Source organism: Leptidea sinapis, chromosome 19 (genome assembly GCF_905404315.1).
Source record: "Leptidea sinapis chromosome 19, ilLepSina1.1, whole genome shotgun sequence".
NCBI lineage: Eukaryota > Metazoa > Arthropoda > Insecta > Lepidoptera > Pieridae > Leptidea > Leptidea sinapis.
In genome coordinates, this window is record NC_066283.1 from 3,183,425 (window position 1) to 3,201,627 (window position 18,203).

An 18,203-nucleotide genomic window follows, 5' to 3' on the forward strand; every position below is an offset into this window, starting at 1 on the left:
TCAAACAAAAACACCAAAATTCAAGTTACTTTCTATTTTACAATAAAAATATGTGTGGTGGCAGTACTGTCTCGACGAACGCTACAATTATATCGTTAACAACCTATTTCCATAAAATCTAATGTATTCTAATAAGATGATTTAATTCCAGCTGTTGCTCGTGTCGACATCAGTAGCAGTGGGTGTCGGCATGCTGCTACTATCTGGCTGGTTCTACTTCACCAGCGCAGGGTTCTGGCTACCGGGCTGGTTACCAGTAGCCGCCATGTGCATCTGTATCTTCGCTGATGCAGCCGGCTTCCAACCCATATCCTACATTATCATCACTGACCTCTTTACCTTCCAAGTAAGTCTATATTTAATAATATAATAAACGGTTTTACGGGTAAATTCACAACCGTATTAATAAATCGCTAGTTCTTCCCTCCGCGCGATCACTGTATCTTTTCAAGGTTACATTTTTGCATAATCAATGTAGAAAATCTTACTAAGAAAATTTAAGCTTAGCCCGACAAACATATTCGCATTTCGAAGTTTTAGTTGGGAGCGTAATGCAAGGGGAGCACATGACGCAATCCCATAGTTGTTGGTAATAAATCTGTCATAGTAGACAAGATATGTGACCAGGGGCTTGCATATCGTATAGGCAATTAGGCAGCGCCTACTTCGTTATAAGCCGAAATAAATATAGCACTAGTGCTAAAGTTGATTTAGTTTAATTTTGTTCCGTTTTTTTATAACCAAACTATTGAACACCCACTCATAAAAAATTCCTTACGCTAGATACTCTACGGTGAGAAATCTTTGCATATTCCAAAGCTCAACTAAAACTAGTCAGATCCATAGTGCCTTCCTTGCTAGAAAACCAATGCACGTATGTGACCACCTTTTATCTTTGGCTGTTGCAATTTGCAAAACAATTATTAAAAATTTCGACACTGGAAATAAGGGCAACAAGATTTATAAAAGGCATAAAAGGCATTTATTTTCTCAAAATTGATTCCTTTAGAATTATTTTTGATGTCATTTCTTATACTACTAGATACTACTACCGCTTCGGAAACAAATGGCGCTCTGAGAGAGAAGAAGCGGCGCAAGAAACTCTCCCAGCATTCTTTTTTTTTTTGCGCTCTTTTCAATAAAAATATACAATATTGTACAGTTGCTATAAAATAATCACAATCTAGTCCCAGGCTGTCCGATCATTTAGATATTCAGCAGTGGAGTAATAGGATTTACGACAGAGCCATTTTTTTATAAAACATTTAAATTTATTTATAGACAATGCCTGAACAGTGGCTGGGACTTTATTGTAGAAGTGTATACATTTACCCTTAAAGCTATTATGTATCTTATGAAGCCTACTAGAATTAGTTACAAGCAATCCCTTATTTCTAGTGTTATAATAATGAAAATCACTATTAAGAGCAAAAAGGTGACGATTTTTGTGAACATATATTAAATTTTCATAAATGTACTGACAATAAACAGTCATAATATTTATTTCTTTAAATTTTTCTTTGAGAGACTGTCTATAACCAAGCTGATATATAGCACGAACAGCTCTCTTTTGCAGAGCAAACACTATATCAATGTCAGCAGCATGACCCCATAGTAATATACCGTACGTCATGATGCTGTGAAAATAACTAAAGTACACTAATCTAGCGGTCGCAACATTCGTGTACTCTCTAATCTTTCTAACTGCATATGCCGCAGAGCTGAGTCTATCTGCTAGATGGGTAATATGTGGATCCCACTGAAGCTTTTTATCTAACGTGATACCCAGGAAGACCGTAGTGTCCACAAGTTCCAATCTCTGGTCATTTATAAGTACGTTGGTTTGTACCTCCGCTGTGTTTGGTGTAATGAACCGTAAACACTTTGTTTTTTTACTGTTTAAGTGCAGATTATTCGTCTCAAACCAACGCACTATCTTTGAGAGTGCATTGCTTACCTCGTCATCAATATCCGCACGTCGCTTCACTTTAAAAATAAGTGAAGTATCATCAGCAAACAATACAATCTCATGGCTATCATCCACCACAAAGAGATATACAGAGTGTAATCGTTAAGTGTAACCAGGCGGTGGTTATCGAAGGAACGTTACGTGATCAGTAAAATAACATCAATAACATTTTAAAAATCAAAGACAAGTATCTACAATTTTGATATTAGGCACTCTCATTTTTAGTATGAGATTAGTAGAAAGGTCATTGTATCGCACAGCAATGATTTCACTTTGAACATCTGCTTTGAGGCCTGTCGCACTCCCCGTGTAGGTATCGAAATCGTAAGTACATGCGGTGGCCTCTACACAGTACTAGGCCAGCCAGTAAGGACTTACGGCGATTAGTGACGCACGATTACACTCTGTATAGGTACTGCTAGGTTGGCACTATAAATAACTTAGAAATATTTTGGTCACCTACGTTATTTCCAAAACAATAATATTGCTTACAACATAACATGCAATTAATAATGTACCGCAGTTAATTGTTTTAGAATTTTCTTGCCTTATTTTTTGAATAAAACCACGGCAAACGTGCCGGTTACTAATTTGCTTTAAAAGTAATTGCATGTTTCACATTCTAATATACCAGAGGGAGGCTCCTTTGCACAGGATGCCGGCTAGATTATGGGTACCCCAACGGCGCCTATTTCTGCCGTGAAGCAGTAATGTGTAAGATTTTACTGTGTTTCGGTCTGAAGGGCGTCGTAGCTAGTGAAATTACAAATGAGACTTAACATCTTATGTCTCAAGGTGACGCGCACAGTTGTAGTGCCGCTCAGAATTTTTGGGGATTTTCAAGAATCCTGAGCGGCACTGCATTGTAATGGGCAGGGTGCATCAAAATACCATCAGCTGACCGTTCTGTTCGTCTTGTCCCTTATTTTAATAAAAAAAAATAATATAATAATAATTACATTGGAGTTTTAATTTATCAAATAAAACTTTATTTTTTATATAGATTTAAAGCGTTTCTAATATTTTTATTTATTATTTTCCAGCTACGTGGCACAGTATCGTCATTTGCAAATATCTGCGCAAAAGTCAGCAACTTTGTACAGATGAAGTGGTTCACGATAATCTGCGAGCTTATCAGTATACATTGGACGTTTCTTTTCTTCGCCATCGTCTCTTTCCTAGCAGCGCTGTATACAGTTATATACTTCCCAGAGACCAGGCATAAAACCGTGGAAGAGATCTACCAGAAACTAGAGAAAAGAAAAGATGACGAGGAGAATGGGTCTTAGATGGTTGGTTGCTGGATTACTAACCACTTTGATAAATACAGGGCTAGCAGGAAATATGGATAGGAGTACAAATTTAGTGAAAAATATCCCGATAAACTAGAACTGGTTAACGATGTAATTCTTCACCCACGTTCAATCGCTGAAATACACTGTCGCGCCTATTCTAGCACTGATTTTGAGCTCACAGCGCGTGGACTGATAAGGCGCGGGCGGGCGAATATAATTGTCTCCTATTTGATCCAATAGAAAACGTCGCAGATATTTTAGGCTCACAACAATGGCGACAACATACTGTTAATAATCTGAAAGAGAATTGTAAACGAAAAAGTGTGATTATTAGTTATTTCTAAAAGTAGATTGTGTAGTGTGTACCAGCCCTATATTTTTATGCTCTCAGTTCCATTGCTACCAATTTCATATCTATGGTTAGCAATAATCAATTGACACGGAAATTCCGTTATGTAATTTTAAAGCGGTTTTTTATGACAGGAATTGTCGTTATACGAGATACATATTTTTCAATTTTACTTTGACAACAATATAAAGTCTCACAGTTGACCTGATAATAAGTATCTATATTTCCTAGAATCTTATTAACCTGATTAAGAATATTAAAATATATTAATAATTAAAATGAAATCTGAAAAAGGGGCTATTGCTTTTCTATTGTCACTACACAAGCCACATACACGTGGTGGTAATTATGTTTGCACGTGTGTTGGCATTGTTTATTCGTGAAGACATATTTCACATCTTTGCGAAGTTTTTGCAATAATTGTTAACAATTTATTCTGTTTTATAATGAGAGCTATTTTTAAGACTTTAACGAATTGTATAGATAAGTAGATAAGAAATATTGATTATATTTAAGATAATTCATTAAATTGGGAAGTCAATCGAATTTAATTGCGTGTTATCTCATATACCTACCGTTAAGGTGAGATACCTAGTTAATTTTATTTGTAAATAATGTATTTAGTTTTAATTTTATGATATTGATAGTATAAAGAAGCCTTGATTCTCCTACAATTTTAAAATATGATAAATTTAAATAATTTGATACAATATTGTAATTGGACTCGTTGACCAAAATGTCAGTTGAATTGAAGAGCGTGTCTCTTCTTTAAGTTCCTAGCGACAATCAATTTAACTTCACATTTTTTTGTGATAAGCTACATTCTACTACGTGTAAGCTACATTCTGACATAATATTTTGGTACAAATAGTTAATGGTTTAAATACTATAATATTATATGGTTTTTTCATTCTTCTTGTCCTCATATATTAGCAAACAGGATGTAAATACTACGTAATAAGAGGCAGGGCGGGCTAAGTAAAAATTGGCATTTAGTTTAGTATGAAATGTGTAGTGACTTGACATAAGTTTGAAATAGTGTTAAATTACTCTATGTTGCTTAAAACGTAGTGGATTTCGGCTCTCGCAGTTTTTACAAGATTATAGCCGTCATCTGTCAATCTATCAATGACTGCACATTTCATACAATCGAGTGAATCGCTTTTTTCTTTCTTTTTTTTTTTCCTCGCGAGTTTCGCTAGGCTGATATATTAGGTAGGTATATTGAGATGCTAAGTCAGAAAAATATTAGTTACAAATTGTTTTGTAGGTATTGTTTAATTAGATTAGTAATAAGGTATTTCATAAAACTGATCTGTGATCTTGTAGTCTATATTCACATAAATACATTAAAAATAATTTATCAATAGTAAATTTTATAGTAAAAAAAAACCAGGATGCCACAATAACAATTACACGATAACATTGACATTAAACTTGTGAGTAACCAGTAAGCTAATGGTTACACACACAAAACTTGAAATGGATATGACATGCACCATTTATTTACATTGACCGGATTTTTCGCAAGAATTATTGATTGTTAGGGCGCTTTCGCACTACGTCCGATCCGAATCCGATCCGTACCCGGCAAAACACGATCCAAAATAGTCTTAGAACTATTTCTATGGTAGTTTACGCACTAGATCCAGCTTCCTTCATCCGATTTCTTTCCGTCAACCGTTAGAAATAGTTCTACTAAACCGGACCGTATTTACACAGATACGGACGGACGTAGTGCGAAAGCGCTTTTATTGTTGAGTTTATAATTCTAATTAATTTTTTTTATTCATAATACAATTTTAAATCACTTATTGAGCGACAGAAACTACAATCTATTCGAAGATGTATGCCTCAGACCCGAGAAGAACGGGCGCAAGAAACTCAGTGGGCTTTCTTTTTGATATAAAATTTCGTTTCCACATAAAGATCTTTTAAAATAATAGTAGTTACTCATTCATCGTACCTATAGATAAAATTTGACTTATATTTGTGATTAAATTTATATTTTTATATATTCAAACTGGATTTTAGCTAAATTGAATATTAAACTATAATCATATTGGGATAGGTAATATTTGTGCCTAATTACGATATTACAAACATTTTTTTATAAAAAATAAGTGACGTTCAGCTGATAGTAATATATAAATAGGTTCATATCCCAATGAGTTCTGATTTATTCATAACCTTAACTGGGTAAGTTTGGAATATAAATCATAATTAAATTCAAAAACCGTAACCAAGTAATGATTTATGAAAGTCTTAGGGTTGCTTAAACTGATTACGGATGTTATTATGATAATTTTTAAACACTTGGTAAAAAGTAGGTAAATTATAACGTTCAGTTTTGATACAACAAAATGACGTAATATGTTGATAGAAATGTGTATAACTTTGCCAAATCATCGTTTGTCGTGTTATTTAGTGTAGTGTATGACCAGCTTAATGTTTATAATATTATTTTGTAAATCCTTAGCCACATCTATATTTGGAATCAATAGAAGTAAACTTATTATCATATAGATAATATTATTGTATAATATATTAGCATTAAAATTGATATAAATAGTTGTAAATATTACCCAATTTGTTAACTTAGTTAATATTAAAAATACTTAATTGTAATTAGATAACAACGGAATTGTATTTTATTATAAATAATACGTTTAAGCGAATAAATTATTGATCTATGGTTTATTTTTATTGATACAACTACATATGTAGCAGAATTCTAATTGATTGGGGTCATGTATGAAGTTCACCAACAGTGGAGGAAATATCTCTCATGTACCATCATTTAATGTTGGGTACATCTGTTTTTTTTTATAAGGGATGAGACCAGCAGGTCGTACAGCTGATGGTAATTGATACGCCCTGCCCATTACAATGCAGTGCCGATCAGGATGCTTAGACACAAAAATTTTGAACGGCAATTTGGAGACAAAAGATGTTAATTCTCATTTGCCCAGTTATTTCACTAGCTAAAGCGCCCATCAAATCGAAACACAGTAATGCTTACACATTATTGCTAAAGCAATAATGTGTAAGCATTACTTACGGCAGAAATAGGCATTACAAACGGCAGAAATAGGCGCCGTTGTGGTAACCGTTATCTAGCCGGAATCGTGTGCAAAGGAGTAATTAAATTTCTAAGACATAGTTGTTATATTATATGTGTACTACTGTTGATTTTCAAGAATAAATTAATGAAAAACCGCAGTGCTCTGAATTTTCTCGTCTCATCACTTTTTATCATTTAAAACAGTGTAATACCACATAACCACATGTATTTATTTATTTGTAAGGTGTGCCTACAGGTTTACATCTTAGTTAGGATCAGAATTCACATTCGTATTATAAAAAGAGATGCAGACCCAATTACAGGCAAACCCAGGATAAATTTAAATAAGAATATGGAAGACTAATTATTATAACGAAAATTTTGAATACAAAGTACTGAGAATGTAATATTACCTCAGACAGATTATTTACAAACGCCAAGAAAATTATTGGACCTAAGTGAGAACCTTGTGGAACCCCTGACGTCACGACATAAATATCGGAATCTAAACCGCAAACCGTAACTTTCTGGCTTCTAGAAGACAGATAGGAATCAAACCATGTCAGTTTTCGTGAATGCCAAGATGGTATAATTTACGTAAAGTAGGATGTGGTCAACTTTGTCGAAAGCTTTGCTGATGTCTGTGTAGATGGCGTCGATTTGATGACCTTTGTCTACCGTGTCGGTGAGATAGGAGACGTAAACAGCAAGGTTCGATATGGTGGACATACCACTACGAAAGACATGCTGACGACGAGTTTAAAATGGTTTCAGTTGGTTTGAGAGAAAGGGGTACAAGATCGATTCGAACAACTTGCTACAATAACTCAATAAAGATCAAACGATAGTTTTGTATATCGGAGACGTCTCCACTTTTAAGTAATAGTACAACGCTAGCATTCTTCCAGATTCGCGGAAGGTGCCTGTTTTCAAGGAGCGATTATAAATGATACACAGTGGTAGAGATAGGCTTTCCCCACACTTTGCCAAAAACATCGCTGGGATGTTATCTGGACCTTATTCTTATCGAGTTTAGTCAATGAGTTTTCAACAGTTGTTTGTGTGATTTAAATTTTACTAAGATAATAGTATTAGGGGAGTATTTATTAAACTTTAATAATTTTTTATTAAAATTCTAAGTACTTTGTTACTCATTGTATAATAACAAGCCTTGTTGACTCCAAAATTGTATATCGCAATTCGCATACAACACAAAATGGTCACAGGGTACCGCTGCCCACGCATCCCAAAGCACACAAAGATGATATTATCATCACAAACTAGCGGCACGTAGGTGAAGATAAATTTACTTTCAATTATAGCTTCCAGTTACAAGGTGTTCAGTATTTGCATGGAAGCCATATAAGGAAATAACAGCCGCCTCGAGTACATACTGATCGTTAAGTCTATTTAGGGTTATTGCGTCGTAAATTTGTAAGGCGTTATATTTTAATATTTACAATTATTAATGTGTTGGATATATTTATGAGATATTTTCGTAATTTTTTTTTTATGAACAAGGAGGGCAAATGAGCGTACGGGTCATCTGGTGTTAAGTGATCACCGCCGCCACAAATTCTCTTGCAACACGGGAGGAATAACGTATGCGCTTTTTTTGAAGGCACCCATGTCGTAGGGTCCCGGAAATAGGAAGCTAATTTTATAGTTTTGTTGTACGTGGAAGAGAGTTCCTTGTATACCGCACTTGATGTTCGAGTAGTATAGGATTCTTAACTGGCTTACAATATATATTAATATACATAGTTTAAAACAAAGTCGTTTCCCGCTGTCTGTTCCTATGTAAGCTTAGATCTTTAAAACTACGATAAGGATTTTGATACGGTTTTTTAATATATAGAATGATTTAAGAGGAAGGTATATATGTTTACATGCATAATATAGTAGAGAAATATATATATCTTAATAAAGAAGACACACAATGAATCAACGTATCTACTCAACATCAAGTGATCCACCCGTCCACAGGGCACTGGGTACCGGACAATTTGAGTTGCTCTGCGTTGCACGCGGCAAAAACGATGTATATTAAGCAAACAATATACAAACACTGATAGGAATTTTGAAGCAGTAATATGTAAGCATTACTGTGTCAGTCTGAGTGGCACCGTAGCTAGTGAAATTACTGGGCAAATGAGACTTAACATCCTATGTCACAAGTTGACGAGAGCAATTGTAGTGCCGGTCAGAATTATTAATTATTAAGAATCCTAAGCGGCACTGCATTTTAATGGGCAAGACGTATCAATCCATCAGCTGAACGTCCGTAGTCCTATTTTCACGGCTAAACATTTCTTTATTAGCGAATCAAATCGATAGATCGGTATATACATATTATCCTACCCAACAATATTTGTAAGCGTGTTATCAATTGGACGAATAAAATAACAAAATAGACTTTATTACAAACTTGAAGGAGCTTTTAAAACTGCCAAGCGATAATTTTTTTCTTTAATTTAAAATTCTTTTAACTATTTCCTAGGCCTGAAGATAATAGTTAATCAATATGGTGAAAAACTTCAATTAAATTCATTTATTATTATTATAAGTAGGGGATTTAGATGTTCTTAAATCCTATGATCTATTGTGCCCCCTGCTTGCGCTAGAGGACCCACTCTCGACTTCCTATTTCTAAAAAAAACGAATAAGCTGTGGAAAAATCGAGGCTACTGACTAGGAAACGAGTGCCGGGATTTAAATTGTGTTCTCAACACCTATTACTTTTAAGAAACGTAGGATCCTTAGAGGGTCCAGGCAGGGCACGTCCTCTGCTTTGAGTGAAGGTGACACCCCAGCCTGATTCTGGCAATGGCCTCGCATTCCAGAAGGATGTGTATGGTTTGATTCAGTGAGACCCATTCTGCTTAGGTGTCGATTCAGCTTGCAGTGGCCTGAGTGAGGACTCTCAGTTGTCTCCTGTCCAAGCTTATGCATTGTTTTTTTATATATTTGTTCATATGATTGATTTTTTATATATATATTTGTTTCTTATTTTGTCATCTAGGAACATATCCCGTATAATTCCATATAAATTTCCATTCCATATTCACAGTTTCTGTATTTGCCGCATATTTTCGGAACCCCGCGAATAACGATCTTCACTGTATTGAAAATCGTTCAAATTTTAGTGATCCAGTATTCTGATTCTAGGCAAGGCATTAAGACAAATATTTTTGGGAAGCGGTGATTGAAATCAAGATCATTTGCCAACAACGTCGAAGGAAGTGAGAAACTCATCATTTTAAAAATATCTTAGTTTAAAATTATTTTGATGATCACTTCCACAGTTTTGGAATCACATGGCTCCGTGAGGACGAAGAAACATCGTAAGAAACTCACTCTACCAGTGAATTTTCAGTAAAGTCTCCTCACGACAGTTCAGAGTAGAATTGTAAGATATCATCAATCTTCTGTAGCAATGATGAACCTTCTAGTTCCAGCTCTATTCAACGCATATGAAGTCGCGGTCAGTTATTAATAATATGTAGCTTTATTACTTTAATAAAATTAAATATAACTTCACTATCACTTCAGCCTTGCTATCCAACGGGGTAATGCTGCCAGTATTCTTGGTACGCTTCCACGTAATGATAGTTTTAATTTTATGTAGTTGTAGTATTGTAAATATAGTTATAAGATTTGTTTTGATTAAATAAATAACTTCACTATATTATTAAAATTTCTATCATTTAATATTTATGTACCTATATTCTGAATAGAAGTACCAAATTTCAAATTATCATCTTTAAAAAATATATATGAATGGAACCTTTAATAAAACAAAAAATATTATTGAACAATAGTAGTTACTCATTGGGTCACCAGGGGGCTGCTGAAAATCAGCGCTGTGTTGGTATTATACCAACGTAGCAGGACGCTGAGTCAGCTCCTTTTGATAACAGTAACTGCTACACAGTACTTTTAAATTAAGATAATCACTATTATATTATACATATATACGTGTTTTTTTTTTACTTTTTGTAATTTTGGTATGTTATTAGTTCTTAATTATTGTTTTTAACTCTGTAAGTCTTTTTTACTTGTATTATTCTGTGTGGTTTGTTTTTGTTATTAATAATGTTTCATTCATTCATTCATTCATTATATAAAAATTAATCGCCATTTGAAACACACAAAGATCTAAGAGTACATAAGTACCTAAAGCAAAAATATTATGAAGGAATCTCATTGTCTATCCCTCTTTAAAACATTATTAATATTCCGAGCACATAGTCTAAACACAGTAAAACTGTATTACACATTAGTGTTAATATCAATGTAATCATAAAACTTCGGTTCTTGTTTGAGAGTCGCTTGAACTCAACCCACGGAGAGCAAGAATTCATCTACAAATACTTAGGTCATACTTTTATTATATATTCTACTAGTAATAATAATAATAATAATATTGATATACATTTACACAAATTATCTTGCCCCAAGCTAAGCATATATAGCCTGTGTTATGGGTTACAAGACAATGATATATTTAATACAATATACTTACTTAAACATACATAAATTTATATAAACATACATAAATACATTTAAACATCCATGACTCCGAAACAAACATCCATATTCATCATATAAATTCTTGCACCTACTGGGATTCGAACCCGGGACCTCTAGCTTAATAGGTAGGATCGCTAACCACTCGGCTATACAGGCTATACTAGTAGTACTAGGCATTCTCTCATACAAGTTTCAAAGTAGGTATATTTTTCCTCTATTTATACATTCTTCCAGTTGTTCCAGTATTCCCGAGGGCGCGACGTCTTGAATGGCCCTCTCTCTTCAAAGCTTGTTATTTGTATACCTCTTAATTAATGTATAATGCTTAGATCATCGCCATCAACTGTAGTGGTTATCAGTTCTACCTAGTCTTGTCATAAATACTGAAAAAAAGAAAAAAAATCTATTGCAAATAAAATTTATAACGTTTACAGTGTGTTTCATACATAAATATAAAACAATCTATAAAAATAAAAATGAATTGCTGTTCGATAGTCTCGCTAAAACTCGAGAACGGCTGGACCGATTTGGCTAATTTTGGTCTTGAATTATTTGTGGTAAGTTAATTCCAGGGAAGGTTCAAAAGGTGAATAAATATTAAAATGCTTGGAATTAAATGAAAAAGTATAAAGTAAAAAGTATAAAGTATCCATAGGAGCAGACAACGGTTATACGAACTATATAGTGAGAGATCATTATGTAATCATGATGTATCTTTTCTTGTGTATGTGAAATAATATTCAAAATTATTTAAGAAAGTATGTACTATTGCTAAGTCAATGCATATTAGAGAAATAATTAAAAATGCTTCAAATAAAATAAAAATGACTTGGAAATTTATTAACTGGGAATCTGGAAGAGCTAAAGACGGCAAGTTTGAATATAATCTAATAATAAACAATACTAAAATCCACTCTGAGCAGGAAGTAGCTTCTGCTTTTGAGAATTTTTTTTCTGACATTCCAGTTTTCATCTCAAGCACTCTTGTCTCCTCCACCAGTGTTGCTGAGTCACTTCTTTTGGAAATTGTAAAGGAATGTAAACAAAATTCAGTGTTTTTTGCCCAGCAGAAATAATTAAAAGTTTCAGATCTTAAGAAATGAAAAATCTGCTGATATATGGGGCATATCTGTAAAAATAATAAGTTCAGTTATTGACTTCATAGCACCATATCTAGCACTAGTTTTTAATAGCTGTATTGAACATGGCGTGTTCTCTGACCTTCCGAAATATAGTTAAATTACACCAATATTTTAATCGGGACTCACTTCTGACCCGAATAACTATCACCCTGTTTCAGTGTTGCCGACCCCAAAAAAACTAAATCTTATAAACTTACATAATGTTACCTAATTTAAAATTAATTTCTTAAGTGTTTCGATCTGATATAATTAACGATGGGCAATGAATGAATTAGAACGTTCTACTTGTATATTCAGTGGCCGCATGTAAATAGATAATTTCTGTTCGTTGTTAGTAGTTCATAAAACTGCTAACAGCCAAGTATAAATAACTGACAACTGCCTAAATTATGAATTTAAGGATCTATTTTTTTTTACGGGTCACCTGTTGTTAAGTGATCACCGCCGCCCACAATCTCTTGCAACACCAGAGGAATCACAGGAGCGATGCCGGCCTTTAAGGAAGGTGTACGCGCTGTTTTTGAAGGTACTCATGTCGTATTGTCCCGGAAACACCGCACAAGGATGCTTATTCCACAGCTTTGTAGTACGTGGAAGAAAACCGCACAGTGGAGGACCGCCACACATCCAGATGGTGAGGATGATATCCTAACGAAGGTGGAATTCGGCGGCAGGAATCAGGTTAAACAGCTCTTCGGTGCGGTAGCTCTTCTTCAATGCGGTAGAAGACACACAATGAAGCGACGTCTCTACGCAACGCCAAGTGATCCAGCCGTTCACAGAGCACTGGGTCCCCGACAATTCGAGCTGCTCTGCGTTGCACGCGGTCAAATGGATCGAGCTGATACTGGGGTGCGCCAGACCAGAGATGACAGCAATACTCCATGTGTGACCGGACCTGCGCTTAGCAGAGCGCTATATGTGGGCCGGCTTGCCGTGCTCTATTAATGACGCCCAGTTTCTTTGAAGCCAATTTGGCTTTGCCTTCCAGATGACCACGAAATTGGCAATCGCTCGAGATTTCGAGACCCAGTATTCCGATACTAGGCGAGCCTTTAAGGGAAGTGTTGTCGTAGAGCGGTGATACGACAAATGGGGTTTTTTAGTGGTAAACGCGCAAACTTGAGTCTTCTGGGGGTTAAATTGGACAAGGTTCAATTTTCCCCATTCCGCGACCTTCTCAAGAGAGGACTCGATAGAAGACACAAGTTTCTCCCGGTCGACGATTTCCCGAGGGAGACCTGCGTGGCCCATGAATACGGCATCACCAGTCCTGTCGTTTCCATAGCAATGAAGGTTGGAAGTGTCCAACATATCATTGATATGCAGAAGAAACAGCGTGGGAGACAGCACACAGCCCTGGGGCACTGTAGCATTCACGGGCTTCAGGTTCGAGCAATATCCGTCGACAACGACCTGTATGCTGCGCCCAGTGAGGAAGCTGGAGGTCCACTTGCACAAGCTCTCGGGAAGCCCAAATGATAGAAGTTTTGAGAGGAGCGCCTTGTGCCATACACGATCAAAGGCCTTCGCTTTATCCAGGCTAACTGCCAGGCCTTCCCCCTGCTTTCAATCTGTATACCAGAAGATCACCTGCCGAACGACCATGGCGAAACCCGTATTGTAGGTCGTTGATCAACTGGTGACCCTCTAGGTATACCAAGAGCTGACGGCTAATTATGCTCTCCATGATTTTGGAGAGCAGGGAGGTAATAGCAATAGTCCTGTAGTTTGCCGGATCCGAACTGTCTCCTTTTTTTTGGATCGAATGGACAAGGGCTAACTTCTATGAGTCAGGGACTACGCCTTTAGAATAAGAGTGCCGGAATAAACGCGTTAGCACCGGTATCAACTCAGGGGCACACGTTCTAAGCACGATTGGAGAAATGCCATCCGGCCCGCTCGACTTCCTGACGTCCAACGAAAACAGAGCTCGCCTAACAGTTTCCTGTCTGAACTGCACTTCAGGCATAGAGCTCTAACACCGCGGAATGGTCGGCGGTGCATTTCCGTTGTCGCCAAGAGTAGAGTTGGAGGCGAAAAGAGCGCACAAGAGATCGGCTTTCTCTTTTGCCGTATGGGTCAGGGTGTCATTCCTCATGTGCAACAGCGGCATGGACGGCTGGCTGAAGTTACCAAGAGCAGCTTTCGACAACGACCAGAACTTGCGTGTTCCGGACGGGTAACTGGAAAGCTGCTCGCCGATGTTGACGACGTGTTTTGACTATGCACGGGCGATTTGCCGCTTAAAAAATCTGGAGGCACGGTTGTATTTCCTCTTAAGAACTATGCAGTTCGGATCCTTTGTGCCCAGCGCCGCAACCCAAGCTCGATACGCCTGTTTTTTGCAGTCAGATGCTGCTTTAACTGACGCATCGAACCAGGGCTGTGATCTGCCACCGATCGGTACTACAGAGTTTGGTATAAAAATATCCATGCCCTGTAGTATCACATCGGCTACTGCAACGGCGCAGGCACCAGGATCATCCGAAGGGAAACAAACCCTACCCCAAGGGTAGGATGCAAAAAAGGAACGCATCCTATCCCAATCTGCTGACTAGTAGTGCCAAACGCGGCGGGTCGCTGGTGGTCTGCGACGTTGGCGTCGGATAGGCACTACACTCCTGACCAGGCAATGGTCGGACATTACGAGAGGGGCGTCGACAAAGACTTGGTAACCATCGGGATGTGTAGTCAGCAGAAGATCCAATAAGGACGGCATGTGGCTATCCACATCCGGGAGCCGCGTTGGCGACTCAACCAATTTTTGACAGACCATAAGCCAATGCAAAATTATGCACAGATCGCCCTGCGTAGTCTGTGGTACGTGATCCAAGCCATTCGGCATTGTGCCCAAGACTACGATTTCAGCGGAGCGGATCTGTGCAAGCACGTCGTCATTTGCCGCTTGAACGCAGCCCATGAGATGATCGGTTTCTGCGTTACCACTATGGGACCTGTAGACACACGCATAGATGCGGACGCGATCCTCTAAATCTACGCGGAGCCAGAGAGTGGACAGGTCCCTACCCTCAAAATTGCCGAGACGGCGACAGCAGATATCCACCCTAACGTGCACACATACCCCGGCATGAGGCAAAAAAATTGTGCTTTATTTTGTACCCGGGGTACGTTAAATATGACGTATCGCTAAGTCGAGATATCTGCGTCTCCGTAAGGAAACACAAGACCGGCTGCGCCGTCTCAAGGTGGTGGTGTACGGCGTTTAAGTTGGAGTGAATTCCCCTGATGTTACCTCCGGTCCTCGACACTAACCTATGCGAAACATAGCGGCACTAGGCCGCTACTTCACGCCGGTATTCTGTGCGAGTGTGGTAATTAATTTAAAGTAAATTAAGTGGAGAGTTCATGTTTTGAATTGAAACAAACTTCACCTCACAAAGATAATGGAGAAAACAATATACGCGTGATAATATAGGTATTGTTCACCCAATAAAGATGCAATAATATGTTCAGTGAATAAGAAATATCTATTGACTTCCAAAAAAGTGGGAGACACAATATAAGTAGGTTCTAATCCTTGTGTTCAGCTATTTAAGTTAAAATAATATGTTCAACCATTACAGATACTTTATATTCATATACTAAAGATCAATATGTTTCGCTATTAAATACACAAGTTATCATCCCCATCATTTGGATGTGTGGCGTTTTTCTACAGCGCGATTTTGTATCAAAAAAGTCAAGCAGTGGAATGAATAACCAGAAATTATTTTTAAAAACTTTTATTTGTTGACAGCGAGAATTAGTTGCCAACAGTAATCACCTGATTATCCTTCAATCAAATAAACAATACCACCAGGAAACGGCTACTCTGTATCATGTCTTCAAAATAAAAAGCGGATGCCTATGAGATTGACTGATCAGGGTTAAGTACGTATTGTTACAATAACAACAAAAAACAATCGATAAACCTTAAAGAACGTATACAAATGATTTGAGTTTTCTTTAGTGTTAATTCACGTGTTTCGCCTCTACACGAGGCATCCTCAGGACGTGTTGTCTCGTCAAAATCTGGCACGAGACTGAATCAAATGAAAAAAATAATCAAATTCCAAATTTCTATATTTGATATTAAAATATATATACAAAATTACTTAAATCTACTTATTAAAGCAATTTACAATTAAGCCTTATCTATGTAGGTATCAGAAAACTTATTTCTACAACCCTATCTACGTATTAAGGGATAAAACTTTATTATGCTTAAGAACAAAATAACGAAGAATGCAGAATTAAGGATTGGTCTCCGCTCCGCTCCAACAAGATACCGCACTACTTAAGAACAATAGATTTCTTATTATTGCAACTTTATATTGTATTGTGTATTAGCTATCTGTAAAGATGCTTGTGTGCGTGGCATCTTGACACTCAATGGCATCTTTCTTTACTTATATACACTTCGTGTTATTTTTCATTTAAATTAATAAATTACAAAATACTTACTTATGATATATTGAGATCCCAGTGTCTTTCTTATTTCTTGTAGTATTAATATTACAAAGTTTCACTACGCAACCCGGCTTTTTAATTTCAATAATTAGGAATGTTTAACATAACATGTGACACGTCAACGTCACACATTGTTCAAGAATGGCTCGAGTACGCCCACTTGGGCGTAGTATTGGCTGCCAAACTTTGCGACTACGCCTGCCGTATCTAGTTTGAGCGCAGCGGAGACCAATCATTAATCTTTGAAAGAATTACACAAAAGACAATGAGCTAAAATGCACTTTAACTGAGAAGTTTTTATTTGGTTGTGATTTGACACATGCAGAGAATGTTATAAAATTACCTTTTTTAAATTCAAGGTTGGAAGGTTTTTCTCGAGCCATAGAGTGACATTTTTAACTCCTAGTTCAGCGAGTACCTGGACAGAATCCCAAGTTCTACCTGTGAAGAGCAGAACTGTATCATCGGCATATGATATTATTTTACAATTTGGAATATTCAGGGAGGAGAGCTCGTTAATATAAATTAGAAATAAGGTTGAACCTAAAATACTGCCTTGAGGTACGCCATATTCTACTTGTTTCATGTTACTGTACATGTTATCTATTTTAACAGTTTGCTTTCGATTTTTAAGATAGCTCTGAAAGAAAAGAAGTGCATTGTCTCGAATTCCTAGCCGTTCAAGTTTTGATAAGAGTATTGGTACAGAAACAGTAAACAGCGCGCGCTAAATCCAGGAATAATCCAGCACATTTATGTCCATTATCAGTATTTAAGACAATAAAGTCAGTTAGTGCATCGACTGCGTCAAAAGTAGAGATCTTACTTAGAAAACCAAATTGGTTACATGAAATAATTTTATTTGAGTTTAAGTACATAACTAAACCAAACGTTCTAATATTTTTGATAGTACAGGTAAGATGGCTATCGGTATATAATTGCTGACTACGTTTCTATCACCTGCCTTGTAAATCGGCCGAACTATAGCATGCTTAAATATATCCGGGAAGACGCCAGCATCTAGCAAGGGTTAAAAATGTATGATAGAGGTTGTTTTAAGATGTACACATTATCTTTAATTACTTGTCCCGATATATCATCTAACCCTATCGCACATTCCGCCTTTAAATTCATTGTATTATTAGCTACTTCGTTACAGTCATAAGTAACATGACGAAAGAATCAATTTTATTTTCCCTTTCTTAGTCTTTGGCTAACTGAGATTCAGATGAATTTGTTCTTATCAAGATATCTCGTGCTAATGTATTGCCTATGCTTGTGAAATATCCATTTGTTGAGTTAAGTGCCTCCAGGTGATGGGGTGACGCTGTTAATAGTTCTATAGGCTATTTTTATCCTTTTCTAAGTAACTAAATTT

General features: G+C 36.6%; 1 protein-coding gene across 1 annotated transcript in view; it reads left to right on the plus strand.

The window, feature by feature from the left end:
* LOC126969911 (facilitated trehalose transporter Tret1-like) overlaps positions 1 to 4,663 on the plus strand; it is a 41,256-nt gene extending 36,593 nt beyond the window's left edge. Inside the window, exons 7-8 of the mRNA XM_050815537.1 lie at positions 152 to 346; positions 3,013 to 4,663. Coding sequence (XP_050671494.1) covers positions 152 to 346; positions 3,013 to 3,258 — 441 coding nt within the window. The 3' untranslated portion in view covers positions 3,259 to 4,663. The remainder of the gene's footprint in view (positions 1 to 151; positions 347 to 3,012) is intronic.
* Positions 4,664 to 18,203: the final 13,540 nt, after the last annotated feature.